The sequence below is a fragment of the Mus pahari genome, chromosome 17 (genome assembly GCF_900095145.1).
Source record: "Mus pahari chromosome 17, PAHARI_EIJ_v1.1, whole genome shotgun sequence".
Lineage (NCBI taxonomy): Eukaryota > Metazoa > Chordata > Mammalia > Rodentia > Muridae > Mus > Mus pahari.
The window spans coordinates 46944570-46961928 of record NC_034606.1 but is presented as its reverse complement, the minus strand read 5'-3'; the positions used below and the strand labels follow the sequence as shown (position 1 = coordinate 46961928).

At 49.3% G+C, this 17359-nt stretch overlaps 1 protein-coding gene across 1 annotated transcript in view; it reads left to right on the top strand.

Moving 5' to 3' along the window:
- Rangap1 (Ran GTPase activating protein 1) overlaps positions 1-17359 on the top strand; it is a 38268-nt gene that overhangs the window by 18446 nt on the left and 2463 nt on the right. The window contains exons 5-14 of the mRNA XM_021216266.2: positions 1412-1539; positions 2829-2888; positions 4519-4698; positions 6773-6907; positions 10816-10974; positions 11628-11741; positions 12012-12111; positions 12203-12287; positions 13300-13501; positions 14264-14383. Of these exons, the coding sequence (XP_021071925.1) occupies positions 1412-1539; positions 2829-2888; positions 4519-4698; positions 6773-6907; positions 10816-10974; positions 11628-11741; positions 12012-12111; positions 12203-12287; positions 13300-13501; positions 14264-14383 (1283 nt within the window). The remainder of the gene's footprint in view (positions 1-1411; positions 1540-2828; positions 2889-4518; positions 4699-6772; positions 6908-10815; positions 10975-11627; positions 11742-12011; positions 12112-12202; positions 12288-13299; positions 13502-14263; positions 14384-17359) is intronic.

Genomic DNA, 17359 nt, shown 5'->3' with positions numbered 1-17359 from the left:
GGATGGTTATGAGCCACCATGTGGTTGCTGGGATTTGAACTCCGGACCTTCGGAAGAAACAGTCGGGTGTTCTTACCCACTGAGCCATCTCACCAGCCCCAGCCTTGAACTCTTAATCCTCCTGCTTCTACAACCCTCAAGTGCTGGGTCTGTATTATCATCTCTGTGGGAAGTGGGTAGAAACACTGCTGTTCTATAAATGAGACTAACTCATTCAAGGTCACAGATTTCACAAATTGCAAGGTTAATGAGGTCCAGCTCAATGCCCTGCTCCCATGCTTCTGAACAGACACTGAACTTCATTAATAAATACAGATTTGCTAAGGGCAGTTTCTGGTTTGCCTGATGATCCGAGTTCAATCGCAGGATCATATAATATTAATATATCTATCTATCTATCTATCTATCTATATATATATATTGTTTGTTTCTTTTCCAAGGCTTTATTCCCATTTTGCAGATTTGAAAACTGACTGAGGACATGATATAACTCCCTACGGGCACAGTCACCAGTGCTGGAGATTTAATGCTTGTGTTGTACAAACCATGGATTTGATGATTTGATGCCCAGCACTGCAGAAAGCAGACAAAGGCCCTGAGTTTGGCTTTGAAATTGCAGTGGCTAATTTTCCCGTCTCACTAGCATTGTATTAGATTACTAGGAATGCCTAGCTTACCCTAGCCTTTCAGGAACTTCTAATGTTAAAGGGAAACGAGGTATTTGGGAGGCAGAATGTGATCATCTTTGAGAGATTTGAACAAAGGACCCAAGAATTTATTTGGTAAGACAGGGTCTGGTCTCTCTTTGTAATGCTGGTTGTCCTGGGACTCGCTGTGTAGACCATGCTGGCCTTGAAGTCACAGAGATACTCTCAATGCTGCCTCTGGTGTACTGGGATTAAAGGCCTGGCCCTGCCCTGCTTGCGTTTAAGACTTATGTTTCCTTGCATAGCCTCTGGGGAATCCAGTCTCCTGACATTAGAGGTGTCTACCTTTTGGAGCAAGATTTGCAAAAGGCCAAGAGATCAGTCCCAGCCATTGTCCTCTCAGGTCCCCTGGAGAGGAGAGCTGAGCCATATGACACCAAGAAAAATCAGAATTTCAAGGTTATTCTTGACTGTATAGAAAACTTCAAAGCCTGACTGTGCTATATCCTTCCTGTCTTTAAAAATCACAAAAGCAGAAACAAAAGCCCTGATTCATAATGTCACTAGTGTTAACTGATTAACACCACAGTGGATAGGCCTGTGCTTGCTTGAACACAGAGGAATAGTCTGCATAGCTGTGAGCCTGTCCAGTTCTTTCTCCAGAGCCACATGGTTCACAGTCCTTGGAGTAAGAGTAAATGCTGCTTGAGTCGTCCTGCTGGGTTTGTGGCCGATTAAGCCTGAGGTGTCTTTTGTTTACATAGCTAAAGAAGTGATTAAGGAGATAGAAGAGTTTGACGGCCTCGAAGCTCTACGATTGGAGGGCAACACGGTGGGCGTGGAGGCGGCCAGAGTCATTGCCAAGGCCTTAGAGAAGAAGTCCGAGCTGAAGGTGAGGATACAGCAGAGGAGGCTTGTACTAGATAAGATCCCCTCACGTTACCACAACTGCCACTTAGATCTCGAACTTGCCAGTTGTCCTGGAGGCTGAGACCACACGGTCCTCTCCCTTTGACTACTTGAGAACACTCTCGAGTTTTACCCCTTTTTCTGAAGTACGGCAATCTCCAGGTAGCATTAGGAGTACAGGGATCTTAATTGGAGGTAGTACCCATGAAAGGCAAACTCGGAGAGTCTTGTCACAGTGCTGTCCTGGTTTCCCAAGGAGCATGAACATGAGCCAGCACGTTCTTCTGATGGGCCACTTTACAAACCTTCCTGGTACAACCAGAGGTGGAGATACGGCGTCTGCAACCAAGTTCTAATGACTCCTGCCTTTGTGGCATTTATCTGATAATTTTTACTGAACTAGCTTTTATGTATTTTAGGAAAAAAATATGTGTATGGGTATTTTGCTTGCATGTATGTGTGTACTACACATGTACCTGGTACCTGGCAGAGGACAGAAGAGGACATAGGATCTCCTGGAGCTGAAGCTTTAGGAAGTTGTGTGCTGAGAACCGAACCAGGGTCCTCTAGAAGAGTATCCAGGGCTCCTAAATGCTGAGCTGTCTCTCCAGCCCCTAAACTAACTCGCCTTTCAAGTAATGAAATGAAAGGCGAGCGCCATTTCTCGAAAAAGAAAAGTCACCAGACAGAATACACAAGAAAATAAAACAGAATAGTCTGGACGGAAGCTTGTCGTTCTTGCCACCCAACAGCTCCATGTCATCTTCTCCATTTGTTAAAAAGCAAGTTATTTGGTGGGCACTGGGGTGCAAATCTGAACTCCCGGTAATTGGGAGGTTGGGAAAGGATTAGGGGTTCAAGGCCAACTTCACTTATATAGCTTGAGGCTAGCTTGGGCTACGTGACACTCTTGTATGGAGAACAACAGAAGGGTAGACAGTGGAAGTGGGGAGGGCCCAGCCCCAGGTGGACATCAGGAGAGCTGAAAAGAGGTGCTTCTCCATGGTAACGCCTCTGTTTACTTCTGGGGTGTTCTGTCACCCGGAATCTTCACGGTCCATCAAAGGGTGGCCAGATCAGAGAGAATACTCTTTGCTTCTGGGTCCCTCTGGCTGTGGCCAAAATTGATCTAATTCTCTGCTGAGAAAACCGAAACTAGGAAATCTAGTTTCTCTTGGGTGCCCAAGCTCGCAAGGAGGCATTGCTGGTGTGAGACTTCACTTGAGGCTGCTCCTGGGTTCTGTAGCTAACACTTGACTTCTTCCTGCACAGAGATGCCACTGGAGTGACATGTTCACCGGAAGGCTTCGGTCTGAGATCCCGCCGGCTCTGGTAAGGACCAGGTTGTGCTTTCCTGCGGGCACAGACCCCCCTCACACCTGTTTCCTCTGGAGAATCAGTTCAGCCTCAGGTGAAAACAAGGCTGGCCCAGCTCCCGCCCTGTGTCCCAGCAGGTGATGGGAGCAGGTGAGGATGTGAAGGAGCCCACAGGGCCATGCCTCCGGTGAGAGGAGGTACTGCTCAGAGCAGGCATTCCTGAAGTCCTGGTGCCCAAGGGGCCGGTTTCCTTAGCATCCCGTCTCTACAGCATCTTGTGACTGCTCCACCTTTCTTTGTGACTGAGTTCCTTTCTTTGCTTGCTGTGATACTCATGTGGCTGCAGTTCCAGATTGTCTGGGGCCAAGTTCCCGTTCCCAGCATTTGAGCTGTAGAGAGAGGGAGAGGAGGGAGAACCAGCCTGGGTCTCAGCACAGACTGTCAGCGGGCTGCTCTAGGTCTCTCTGCCTAGCACAGGGCCTCAAGACAAAGGAATCTGTGGTGGTGACTCTCCTGTCTCGTCCTCAGACCTTCGGTACAGCACAGTGGGGTTTCAGAAAAGCCTTCTTACCATCCTGCCTCCTTAAGCGCCATAGTGAGGGATTCTGATCTACTGTGTGGGGCAGGCTCCTGAGAGGTGGAGTTAGTGCTCATCCTGGAAGGGTACGCAGGATTCAGAACTCAGGCTGAGTCAACAGAGAGTCAGCGGTTTCTCGTGGCCTCTCATAATCATTCAGTTCCAGCATTGAAGATGTGTGTCTCCACATTCCCAGTCCTGAGAATGCATCTCTAGGCATGTGAGTGAGAGAAAGTAAGCCAGCCTTGGGGCATGTGACAGTACTGGTCCAGGGAGAAGTAGATTTGGGGCACAGCTGGGGCCAGACCTTCAGATGGCAATGCAGCCATTGTCTTACGATAATAGGATAATTTTGTGGGTGGTATGGGCAAAGGCAAGGTGTCCCCTCTTGAAGTCCTGCCATTGTGAGCTACTTGCCCACTCTTATGTCTGTCCCTTTCCCCCATCCCTTTTCTGGCAGAGCCACGTCTGGTCATTTTTCCTGGCACGGCTGGGGTTGTCTTCTGTTTATAACATCTTCCTGCTCACTCAGCCCTGAGGCCTGAGGTGTTTATGAGGCCTTCCTTCAAGTCCAAGGGCCCAGCTTAGGAGGCTGCTCTGGTTTCTGTTGCTGTCTGGAATCTCATCTTCAGTGAGCTCAGTAGCACCTCCTACAGACAGCCTTCTCATATTTTCCTACTCCCAGGTTCCCCTCGCTCCCATTACAGTGTAGGAACAGAGTAAGGAAAATCTGCTGTACAAGCCAGTGTCTGGGCCAGCAGGGTGACTCAGAGGGTAGGGGCGCTTGTGTTTGAGTGTGAACTGTGCACACCTCAGTGCAATTCAGGCAATAAATGCCCTGGTGATGGGGGAGAACCAGCTCCCAGAAGTTCTTGCATTTAAGCACACATGTGCCTGCACTCACACACACAATATTAATAATAGTGACAGTAATGTATAATTTTTAAGGCAGTTACTGTGCTACATTCCCACCGACTTGGGTGTGACCTGTGGACATGGCTTGGGGCTGGCAAAGCTGTGGCATCTGGTGCATGTCTGGGAGCCTGAGTGAGTTCTCTCTCTGTCCAGATCTCACTAGGGGAGGGACTCGTCACTGCAGGAGCACAGCTGGTGGAACTGGACCTCAGTGACAACGCGTTTGGACCCGATGGAGTGCGAGGCTTCGAGGCCCTCCTCAAGAGCCCAGCCTGCTTCACCCTACAGGAACTCAAGCTTAACAACTGTGGCATGGGCATCGGGGGTGGCAAGGTGGGTGGCAGCCCTGGGCACTCCCTTCCTTCATCCACACAGCAGTGTGTGTTCGGACCCTTCAGACCTCCTTTGGGGACAGGGGCTGTTGTCTGGAAAGAAGCAAAGCCCCAAAGACAGCAGCCTGCAGCCAGTGAGGAAAGGAGGCCAGAAGGTTAGGTTGCTAAGCAACCATTCCAAGTTCTTGAGTTGCCTTGACAACACAGAGGCAGCGCTGCTGCATAACCTGCTCTGACCTGCTTGCTGTGCAGAATTCAGGGTTGGAATATCCCTGTACCAAACCTCTTGTTACTCAGAACAGCAGGCACAGCCCCAGTTACAATTGGCTCATGTCTGGGCAGGGCTGTGCCTTAAGTTCACCCTGTGACTACCAGCCATGCAGTGATGGAGACTGCCCTCCTCTTTCCCTTTTTTTGAGGTTCCATTGGGCCCAGAGCTGAGACACAGCTAAGAGGGGTGGGGTGTATTTATGAAGATGGCTTTGTGTACATTGCTGGTACCACCTCCATTTTCCTGTATGTGTAAACAAAGGTGTGGGGGGGGATGGGGCGGGTAGAGAGCGTGAGCCTTCACTGGGTTCTGTTCTTTTTTTCCGGCCTCCTATTGTGACAGTGAGGATTGAACCTAGGGCTCTACCACTGAGCAAAACCTCACAGGCTCCAGTCAGATCAGAAAACCTAGAATGGGCCTTGAATTGTCCCAGCTAAGGAGCCAGTGACCACCTCTGTAGAGGTTGTCCTGTGTTGTGAAGGGAGAGTGGTGGCAGGGTTCCAGTCCTTCCTTGTCTGACACCTGTCACTTAAAGGAAGTTTCTTATATATTTGTGTTTTGTTTTTGGTTTTTCAAGATAGGATTTCTCTGTGTAGACCAGGCTGACCTAGAACTCACAGAAAGCTATTTGCCTCTGCCTCCCTCAAGCTGGGATTAAAGGCATGTGCCTTTAATTTTTTTTTTTATTTTTATTTAATTTTATTTATATAAGCCCACTGTAGCTGTAGAGGGCAACCGATCTCATTACAGATGGTTGTAAACCACCATGTGGTTGCTGGGAATTGAACTCAGAACCTCTGAAAGAGCAGTCAGTGCTCTTAACCTCTGAGCCATCTCTCTGACCCTGTGTTTTGTTTTTGAGACAGTTTCTTGTATCCCAGCCTTACCTCAGCCTCAGCATGTAGCTGAACTTCAGTCCTCTGTCTCTTCCTCCTGAGTGCTGGGACAGCAGGCATTGCTGCATGATGCCCTCTTTCCCTATTGTCAGGGATCAAACACAGGGCTTTGTGCCTGTAAGCACTGTACCAGCCAAGCTACATCCTTAACCAGAAAGTAGTTCACCTCTTCTGTTTGGCATATTGAAGTGGCTTACATCATCCATTTTGTACTTGGGGCTCTTCATAAGTAAAATAAAGGTGGCTTAGGCACAAGTACTGTCAGATGTCAGATGTGCAGGTGGCCATGATCTGCCAAGAACTCCCTCAGAGTACAGGAGAGACAATAGACTCCATTCTGATTCATAGTCTGCTGGTGTGTGACCATGAGAAAGTTTCTAGGCTGGTTGCTGTGGTCCACGGTGGTGGTTATTTATTTTGGAGGGTGGGGCAGGAAGATCACCACCCTGGACAACATAGCAAGACAGGAGGCACTTAGATGACGGAGTTACAGAGTGTGAGTTCAAGACCAGCCTCAGATACATGAGACCCTATCTCAGTGCAAGAGTCTGGTCTCTTATAGTCTAATTCCTTCATCTGGAAGGTTGAAATCATGGCAGTTTGAACCTAGCAGAACTCTGAGTTAACTGGGAATCCACACCCCAGTTAGGTTAAAATCTAGCTGGTCTGTCTGCCTCTACATGCCAGATCCCTGCAGCTAACCCCAACAAGTAGGAAAACACCACAAAGTATAAAAGTTCTATGGACATGGTGAAGTTCTGTGACCATTGCGTTGTGCTTTAGCAGTATCCCCTGATCTACCCCTGGAGGAGGTGTGGCTCACTGGGGAACAGTGGAGAGGCAGGTGGGATCAGGACCTGGCCGAGATAAGCATGCACACAGCCACACCACTGTGCCTTTCCCCACAGATTCTGGCGGCAGCTCTGACTGAGTGTCACCGCAAGTCCAGTGCCCAAGGCAAGCCCCTGGCCCTGAAGGTGTTTGTGGCCGGCAGAAATCGCCTGGAGAATGACGGAGCCACGGCACTGGCAGAAGCTTTTGGGGTGAGTCCTTTCTTTTGCCCTGCTGTGTCAGACAGAAGGGGTCAGTCATAACAGGTTGACAGCCTCGGTTTGTTAGTTGTGATGGGTCTCTAGTCCTGGCTGGCCTGGAACTCTAGGCTGGCTTCAAACTCACAGACATACTTGCCTCTATCTCCTGAGTGCTGGGATTAAAGTTATCTGTCACCATTCCTAGTTCCTTTTTTTTGATTTTTCAAGACAGGTTTTTTTACATAGCCCTGGCTGTCCTGGAACTCCTTCTGTAGACCAGGCTGGCCTTGAACTCAAAGCCTGTCTCTGCTTCCCAGGTGCTAGGATTAAAGGTGTGCGCCACCACCGTCTGGCTATTTGTCAAAACTGTTTATTGTAGGCGTGTGTGGGTGCCGTGCCACAGCAGACACGGGGAGGTCAGAGGACAGCTTGGCGGGGTGGTGCCCTCCCTCTTCTTTGTGACTTCCAGGGACTGAGTGTCTGGTTGTCAGACCATCTTCACCACTGTACCATCTCACTGGCCCCTGCAGCATCTTTGCCAACTCCACCCCGGTCCCCTTCTCTCCTGCCCCGGTGTTCTAGGACACTATACACCTGCGTGGTGCTCCAGCTGTGAGGAAGGGTTCTGCCCTCACTAGGAGTAGAAACTTGTGTCACATTCCCTTCTATTCCCGGCAAACAAAGTTTCACCAGCACTAAAGCGAACAGCAGCAGCCCCGTTGGCCCTCAGAGCGGGCCGGCCCAGGCGCTGCCGTGTGAGGACCCCTCATGCTCCCTTGCAGACCACTCTCTAGGCTGGAGGGAACAACTCGCCGTCCTCAGATAGGCCCTTCCTGGGGCTACAGCCCTCAGTCTTGCTCCATCCACAGTATCCCACCCACCCTGAGTCTGTGGTGGTCAGTATAGATGGAAGGCTGTTATGTCTAAGGTAGCTGAACAGTGTCATTTGTACTCGGGTTTAGGGGTCGTTGCCATGGGCAATTGTTAATTTCTCTTTGTTGTTGTTGTTTGTTTTTTCGAGACAGGGTTTCTCTGTGGAGCCCTGGTGTTCTGGAACTCACTCTGTAGACCAGGCTGGACTCGAACTCAGAAATCCACCTGTCTCTGCCTCCCATGTGCTGGGATTAAAGGCCTGTGCCACCACTGCCTGGCTTTTCTTTTTTCTTTCTTTCTTTTTTTTTTTTTTTTTTAAATATTATTTATTTATTATTATTTATCTGAGTACAGTGCAGCTGTCTTCAGACACACCAGAAGAGTGCATCAGATCCCATTACAGATGATTGTGAGCCACTGTGTGGTTGCTGGGAATTGAACTCGGGACCTTTCAGGAGAGCAGCCAGTGCTTTTAACCTCGGAGCCATCACCCTTTCCGTTTGTTTCATTTTCCTTCCTTTGGGGGGGGTGTGTGTCAGAAAACAAACTCAGGTGTTATTGTCAGCTATGCAGTCCACCTCATTTTGGCTGGAGCTTGGGATCTGGGATGGAGTGGCTGAGCAGTGAGTGGGCCCCTGAGGTCTGTGCTTCTGGCGCTAGGATTGCAGGTGCTTCCTACCTTGCCCTGGCATCTTCGTGTGGATCCTGCAAGTTAAACTCAGGTCCTCATATTTGCAAGGCAAGCGCTTGCTGACTGAGCCTGTGGTTTGGGCTTTGTGGGTGCTGGGTCTTAAACCCAGGCTCCTTACATTTTGTAAGTGCTGAGGGTGTCTTTGTGTGAGGTGCTCTACCCTGCCTAAACATGGGACCTCTCCTTGAGAATTTGAGGGTGAAGGTGCAGCCCTCATGCATCTAGGAGGACCCAGAAAGTCTTCCCAGGTGTACAGGCTAGTTTTTGTCAGATTTATACAACCTAGAAGAACTACAGGGTTTCTACAAGAGCAGTGTGTGCTCTTAGCCACGGAGCCATTTCTCCAGTGTGTGTTTCTTTTGAGTTCGTAGGTTTCACCTGTGTGTGCACAGTGAGGCCGGGGTGTGGGTGCTGGGAGTGAGACCTGGGCTGGTCTTTAGCCTCAGGGAACAGAGTCTTAATGAGGAGCTAGTCTAGATCGGGTGGACTTGTCTGTGTTGTGTGAGTGTGTTGGGGTCTTTATTGTTATTTGAAGTGGAAAGTCCCACCCTGAATGTGGGCAGAACCATTTATTGGTTGTTTGTTAATTGTCTTAGTGAAGAAAAGTAGCTGAGCCAAACACACGTGAGTAGGGTTTTCTTTCTCTTCCCCTGACGGGGAGATGACATAGCTGGCAGGTTCTTCAGCTGTTGCCTTCAACTTCCTGAAATACCGACTTTGACTTGGAGTCGTAAACAAAGATAGAATTAAAACCTCCTTTTCCCTGCACTTGAATCTCTCCCATTCCTGCGGCTTGCTGGTCTGGGGACAGACATGCTGGCTGTACCCTGAGCCAGGTAGGTGGTTTTCTGTTCCCTGCGTCTCCTGCAGCTCTGAGGAAGAGGGGACATTTGTACCTGATGTAGCTTGTACTGGAGTGAAGAACAAAGGAGGTTGAATACATTTAACAGAACTCAGAAAAGGTCTGTGGCTCTGTACCTTCATTTAAAAAACAAACAAACAAACAAAAAAACAGTTGGGTGTGGTGGCACACACCTTTCATCCCAGCATTCCTAAGGCAGAGGCAGGCAGAACTCTTGAGTTCGAGGCCAGCCTGGTCTACAAAGGGAATTTCAGGACAGCCAGTATTATGTAGAGTAAAACAAACAACACAAAAACTTTTCTTTTAAAAAAAAGTTAGGTATCTCCATGGCTGTATGTGTACTGTATGTATGCTGTATATGTACTGTATGTGTACTGTATATGTACTGTATGTGTGCTGTATGTGTGCCTCAGGCTTGAGGGGGTCAGAGGAGAACACTTCTTCTCAAACTGGAGTTTCAGATAGTTGTGAGCCATCATGTGGGTGCAGGGAATTGAACCTAAGATGGTCTGGGAAAACAGCAACTGTTCTTAAACTCTGAGCCATTTCTCCAGCCTCTCTTCCTGTCTACTCCCCACAAGTCCTAGACAGGCTTTCTCTGTAGACCTCACTATCCTGGCACTTGCTCTGTAGACCAGGCTGGCCTCAAACTTTCGGAGACCTGCCTGCCTCTGCCTCCTGAGTGCCAGTCTCTCCAGCCTTTTTTTTTTTTTTTTTTTNTTTTTGAGACAGTGTCTCATTGTGTAGGGCTGGCCTCAAACTCACAGGGATTTGCTTCCCAAGGGCTAGCAGTAAAGGCGCATGTCACCATGCCTGCCCCCCTTTCCTAAGTTGCTTTTGGTCAAAGCATTTTATGACAGCAACAGAATCAAACCCAGGGCTCGTCGGAGCTGGAGTTCTAAGGGAGAACTATGGGGTCAAGAAGATGCCGGGGGGTGGACAGGTAGGTTAGCAGAGGGCAGTGCTGTACTTGCTGGGGACCTGAGTTTGGCTCTCAGTGTCTGTCTCATACAACTCACACTGCCTGTGAGTCCACCAAGGGAACCCCTTCTGGTGTCTTGGTTCCCACCCTCACAGGCACAGACACCATTTATTTGTTTTAAAGAAAATGCTGGTGGAAGTGTAGCCCAACAAATGGGGAAATGGTGATACTCAAAAGCAGGGAGGATAAGGTGTCAAAGGCCTAGAAAGGATGTGTCCTCGGTGAGGCTGTAGCTGGGAAGGAGGTCCTCTGCAAGATGAGTGGCCCTGCACATCAGAGACGAGCCCCTGCCAAAGCCTCCACCCCACAGCAAGGAGACCAATGAGAAACCTCCATTCTGGCTGTGAGCCTGGACAGTCCTTGGCATCCCTGACTCCTTGTCTTCTCCCTGGATCTGATGTCGCCGTGTTCAAAAGCTTGCTTGGAGATCTGTGCCTGGACACTGGCAGCACCTCCCACTGTGTGTCAGTGGAGCGCCAGGCCACACTTCTCAACTCTCTTTTGCCCCACAGATCATCGGGACTCTGGAAGAGGTCCACATGCCACAGAACGGAATTAACCATCCTGGTGTCACGGCCCTGGCCCAGGCTTTTGCCATCAACCCCCTGTTGCGAGTCATCAACCTAAATGACAACACCTTCACTGAGAAGGGTGGGGTGGCTATGGCTGAGGTGAGGTGGATGTTTCAGGCTGCATGGACCTCTGGGGGCTTGTTGGCAAGCATGGCTCTGCCCCTTCCTTTCCATCCTTCCATGTTGAGTACCCCAAAGCCCCTCTCATTTGCACAGAATAGAGTTTCATGTTACAAGGTCCCTGCAACCTAATGTTGAGTGTCCTCTGGGTGGGAAGGGCTCATGAAAGTTATAAATGTCACAAACGCAGGTCTTAGCACCCCGGGGTAGAGGCATTGGATTTCAGCCTTAAGCTTGCTTGTTTTGACTAAGGATAAAAGACTGGTTGATTCTGACAAATGGTAGGGATGGGTGGTTCAGGCACTGTGTTCAGTGGAATGGGAGAAGTCTACAGACTAACGAGGAGCCTTCCTAAGTTGGTCCTTATTTGAAATGACTGGGGTTCAGGGGTATTGGAAAAATGAAGGGAAAAGGAATTTGAGACCTTGTAGTATTGCCCAGGCTGAAACCAATAGGGAGGCCTGGAGGGTTCCGAGCCCTGATGCGATGGGATGCTTTGGGGAGACCTCTAACATGGGAGCCGAGAGGTTGAGGGTTAGCCAGGGCTTCAGAGGGCAGTGTGGCGATGCTCAGGTCAGACCATTGTGTGTAAGAATGATCGCATCACCTAGACCCTCCCTACCCCCTCTCAGACTCTGAAGACTCTGCGACAAGTGGAAGTGATCAATTTTGGAGACTGCCTGGTGCGCTCTAAGGGTGCCGTTGCCATCGCGGATGCTGTCCGTGGGGGCCTGCCCAAGCTCAAGGTGCTAGCTCTTCCCCTCATCTCGGGGTAGGGGAAAGTATGAGCTCCTAAGGGGTCGCTGTGAAGGCGGGTGGGCCAGGTCCCAGCCTTCTCACTCTGGTATAACCATGTCAAGTGCTTTGCACTGGGTCAGGGTATTGTGTTTTTCTTCAATCCCCAATGCCAAAGGTGAGAGACCAAGCCTGCTTTCACTGCTCAAGCAGTTGATGAGAGCAGGGCTGGTGCCGTGGCTCAGGTTTGACATGCCTCTCTACTGTTCTGCTGCTTTTAGGAGCTAAACCTGTCGTTCTGTGAAATTAAGAGAGATGCTGCCCTGGTTGTTGCTGAGGCTGTGGCTGACAAGGCTGAGCTGGAGAAGCTGGACCTCAATGGTAGGCTGTGGGGTGGGCTCGGCCTCAGCTCAACTCTGGGCTGCTGGCCCCAGCACTGTCCTCTCTGACCTTCCTTTCCTTCCTGGATCAGGCAATGCCCTAGGAGAAGAGGGCTGTGAGCAACTCCAGGAGGTGCTGGACAGCTTCAATATGGCCAAGGTGCTGGCATCCCTCAGGTAGGGAGCTCTGGGAAGGTGGCTCCAGAGACCAAAGGTCAGGCCTGCTCTTGTTTTGTGTTTGGTTTGGTTTGGTTTGGTTTTTGGTTTTTCCGAGACAGGGTTTCTCTGTATAGCCCTGGCTGTCCTGGAACTCACTTTGTAGACCAGGCTGGCCTCAAACTCAGAAATCCGCCTGCCTCTGCCTCCCAAGTACTGGGATTAAAGGTGTGAGCCACCACTGCCTGGCATAGGCCTGCTCTCCACTTAATTTCTCTTTGGCTTGTCTCCTGCTATCTGCCAGCCTAGTCGCTGGCACCTTGCACTAGGTGTTGGAGAAAGGGATGGAGGCAAGTTTTTGTGTGCTCAGTAAAGGACCGGCCTGTGGGGAGGCCCTGAAGGGCCACTGTTCTCCCCGAACACCCCATTTTTTTCTTTTTTGAAGCAGAGTTTTAGCATAATGACCCTAGCTGGACTGGAAGTACTAGAGATCATCGTCTCTGCCTTCCCTCCCTCCCTGCAGGTCTTTGGCAGAAACAGCAACTGGAGGAAGCTGTGGGAGGTGCAGGCACCTAGAGGGGATGGACTCAATTCCCGGTGGCCAATAGGAAGCAATGGAAGAGGCTGAGGCGGGCAGCATCTGCCCTACCTCAGTGATCCCTAGGGAGGCTTCATTCTCATGTTGACACTGTGTATGTGTTCTCAGGGCTGGGCCTGGGGACTCCAGTGTAAGGCAGAGCTTCAGGGGAACGAGAAGGACATCATTTTTCCACACGCATAGCCTTCTGTGGCCATATGAGATCCAGATGGTGCCACCCCAGACTTCTTTACCTGTTTCCCTGTGGGACTTGAGGCTCTTTGGGGCAGTGACCATTTCTGTGTCCGTAGCATAGGACCCATCCTTAGTGAAATGAAGACTCTGATGGCCCTGCTTGCCATCCTGTGTGCAGTGCTGCTTGGCCTAGCCAGAGTTCATACCTCAGACCTCTGAGTCAACATGGGCTGCTGGACTTTAGCTGGCTTCTCTCTGCAGTGATGATGAGGGAGAGGATGAAGATGAGGAGGAGGAAGAAGGAGAAGAGGACGAGGAGGAGGATGAAGATGAAGAGGATGAGGAAGAAGAGGAGGAGGAGGAGGAGGATGAGGAGCAGGAAGAAGAGGAAGAGGCACAGCAGCGAGGGTCAGGAGAGGAGCCAGCTACACCGTCAAGGAAGATCCTGGACCCTAACAGTGGGGTGAGTTTGTTATTTGCTGGGAACAGAGTCCTGGGGCCTAGCTAACATCTGTTTAAGTCCAGTGATACAAAGGCCAGCTGGTTTTCAGAAAGTCATTCCAGGAGGGACTTTGTTTATTTTGTCAGAATGTAAGTGTACTTATATGCTTATGTTTATTCCATGTAGAAATAAATTATAACACCAAAAATTATGCAGAACTGAACATGACTCATGCCTGTCTCCCCAGCCTTAGAAGAGTGATGCAGGAGGATTGTCAAAAAGTTTTGGGACTAGCCTGGGCTACATAGTTAATCTTTTCTCCTCCCTGCTGTGGGTTACTGGTGGCTCCTGAGTCAGTCCAGAACTGCGGCTGGGGTTGACACTGACTTGGGTTAGTGGGTTGAGCCCACTGGCCGTTTGTTCGTGTGTGTCTCTGGTTCTGAACTACAGCTAGAGCCCACACTCTTGTGGCGAAGCTGACTGACAAAGTGCCTCTCAGGGTTAGGTTTCCCTGGCAAGCACTGACCCAGGCACCTGTCTTGTTTGCATGGCAAAGCTCCACTCTGAGTGCTAAAGCTATCCTGCCTCTAACGCAAACCTCAGGACACCTGGGGTGAGCCCCCATAGAACCCATACACTTGACCTGTGACTGAGACCTAGTTCTGGACCTAGGCTCTAGAGCTGGCTGGAGTAAGGATGTTATTGGCATGGGAACTGGGCACAGCCAGGTCGAGGAGTCTGGGGTTTGGAATCTACAGAGCCCCTATGTCACCTGTTTCTCAGGAGCCAGCTCCCGTGCTGTCCTCCCCGACTCCCACAGACCTCTCCACCTTCCTGTCATTCCCCTCCCCAGAGAAGCTGCTGCGTCTGGGTCCCAAGGTCTCGGTGCTGATAGTCCAGCAGGTAAGAGCTCCCAGCCTCCCACCGCTTTTTTAAAAATTAGTTTGGTCAGTGAGCCGCGTCCTAGCAAAAGCTCAAGTTGGAGAACTTGAGGTTTTGCCAGAGTCACTTGTGCATGCCCACAGCGTGTGTGCCATGAGCCTCTGCTGCCTCCCTGCTTCCAGAGCAACACCCCGTCCGGGTCATCTGTGCAGCTCAGGTGCCATCCAGCCTCACGTGATGTCATTCAGGGAGGAGCAGTCTTTAACACTGTACTGAAGCATGGTTTCTGTTACCCTGGCAACCTGAAATGGAGATCACATGTCCTTAGTTGTTTAAAAAAAAAAAAAAGCACTACATTTTGCTAGGCACACACCATTATGAGGAGGCAGAGGCAGGTAGACTTCTGTGAGTTTGAAGACAGCTTGGCCTACATAAAGATTTCCAGGCCAGTAGGAGATAGAGTGAGACACTGGTCAGTAAATTAAAAAAAAAAAATCCTGCCGGGCGTGATGGCACACTCCTTTAATCCCATCACTCGGGAGGCAGAGACAGGCAGATTTCTGAGTTTGAGGCCAGCCTGGTCTACAAAGTGAATTTCAGGACAGCCAGGGCTATACAGAGAAACCCTGTCTCGGAAAAACCAAAAAAAAAAATCCTTTTTATTTTTATGTCTGTGAAGATTAGAGGACAACTTGTAACCTCAGGTCTTTAGGCTTGGTGTGTAGTAGTGCCAGATTTTAAGATGGCAGCCAGCCATTCCCTTGGGCTGATTGGTAGTTTTAGAGGGATGGCCCACCCATTCCCAGGAAAGACACAGAGCCATCAGAGCTCAGGCTCTTTCCCAACTAGCTCCTGAAACCTAATCAACTCAGTCTGTATTGGTCCTCACTCTGAAAAGGCTGGGGCATGGCTTCAGCCTGCAGGCCCAGAATATCTGACAGACCTTCCTGTGAAGCAGGAAATGGGAAGGACTGTCCTGCCCTGTCTGCCCTCGGCATGCCCTCGGCAGTCGAGGCAAGGGCAGTTTGTGCCTGTGGCAAGCTTTGTCACATTTGAAGCTAATGATTCTTCAAATTAGTATTGGGGTACTGCTGACGTGTCTCACTGTCATGAAAAGCATCAGCCTCACTCTGAAAAGGCATCTCTCAATAAATGTAGTTACAATGAACCTTTTCAGAACTCAAGGCAGCCCTTTGAAATTTTGAATAGGAATCAATTGTCTAACATATTAACACATGTACGTGCTTTAATTTAGAAAATGAAAGATCAGTTATTGTATGACATTGCCCAACATGCTGCCATCCAACAGAACCTGTATTGATTCAATGTAAGGCACCTCTGGTCGGGCATCAGTGTAAGGCATCTGGTCTCTGCTTCCTCCTTCAAGGTGGCCTGAGAGGCTTTAGCTTGGATTCCGCCGAAGATTTATTCTGGTTTAAAGGACTGTCTAATTTTTATTTTGTTGTTTGTAATGCAACATGAATTTCTTTAGCCCTTTTTTCTTTTAAGATTTTGTGTGTACTGTTTCCATGCACACCAGAAGAGGGCATCAGACCCCTTTACAGATGGCTGTGAGCCCCCACGTGGTTGTTGGGATTTGAACTCAGGACCTCTGGAAGAGCAGTCAGTGCTCTTCACTGCTGAGCCATCTCTCCAGCCTCCTCATCTCTTATCTAAGTCTGCTTTAAACTGATCTTTCTTAAAAGAGGGGAAAAAAAAAAAAAATATATATATATATATATATATATATATATATATATTGCAATCATTACTGGAACTATATCTGCATGCTGATAATCGAAACAAAATTATATGGAGTCCAAGTGCCCTCTGACATTCTAGTCTTTTTTTTTTTTTTTTTTAAGATTTATTTATTTGTTTATTTTATTTATTATATGTGTGTACACTGTAGCTGTCTTCAGACACTCCAGGAGAGAGCATCAGATTTTTGTTATAGATGGTTGTGAGCCACCATGTGGTTGCTGGGATTTGAACTCAGGACCTTCGGAAGAGCAGCTGGTGCTCTTAACCGCTGAGCCATCTCACCAGCCCCTCTAGTCTATTTTTAACACAGGAATTTTTTTTTTATTCTTTCTCCTCCCTTCAGAGACTTTAATTTTGAACAATTTCTTTCTATACTTTTTTTTTCTATTTATTTCATGTATGTGAGTACACTGTAGCTGTCTTCAGACACCGCAGAAGGCAGCATTAGATCCCATTACGGATGGCTTTGAACCACCATGTGGGGATTGAACTCAGGACCTTGAAGATAACTGCTGAGCCATCTCTCCAGCCCTCTATAGTTTCTTATACCCAGTTTTCTGGTTTTATTTTTTTCTATAACTGTTTTCAAACTTATCCCCAGTTCAGAAGTTTGGGGCTTCTCGGTCACGCTGCAGCTCCTGGAAGACCTTGCTTCTGCCCTGTGCAGCTGCAGGCTCCTCGGGCCAGCGTGGCTGTGGCCCCTTGACTGAGCAATTGCTCAGCCTGTGTTCAAGCAGACGCTCCTCAGGCTGTTATGTGTACCTGCTACCTTCCCCATAGCCTGGGAAGTGCATTGCACTGGCTTCCTCCGTTGCTAAGAAACCCTCTTCCTGGGGGCTGGAGAGATGGCTCAGAGGTTAAGAGCACTGACTGCTCTTCCGAAGGTCTTGAGTTCAAATCCCAGCAACCACATGGTGGCTCATAACCATCCGTAACAAGATCTGGCGCCCTCTTGGAGTGTCTGAGGATAGCTGCAGTGTACTCACATATAATAAATACATAAACAAACCGTCTTCCCAGCTGCTTAGGTGGCTTTGCTGCTGCCCTTGGTCTCATCCCTGAAGCTGCCTGTGTTTGTTAGATTTCTAGCTCCCGTGCTGCAGGTCAGATACCGTCAGACTACTTAACCCACCAGCTCCCAGTAAATACAGAGATTTATTGTTACTCAGGCCTTAGCTTCTGCTGTCTCCTACCTAGATCATATAATTAACCCTAACTATATTAGTTCCCAGA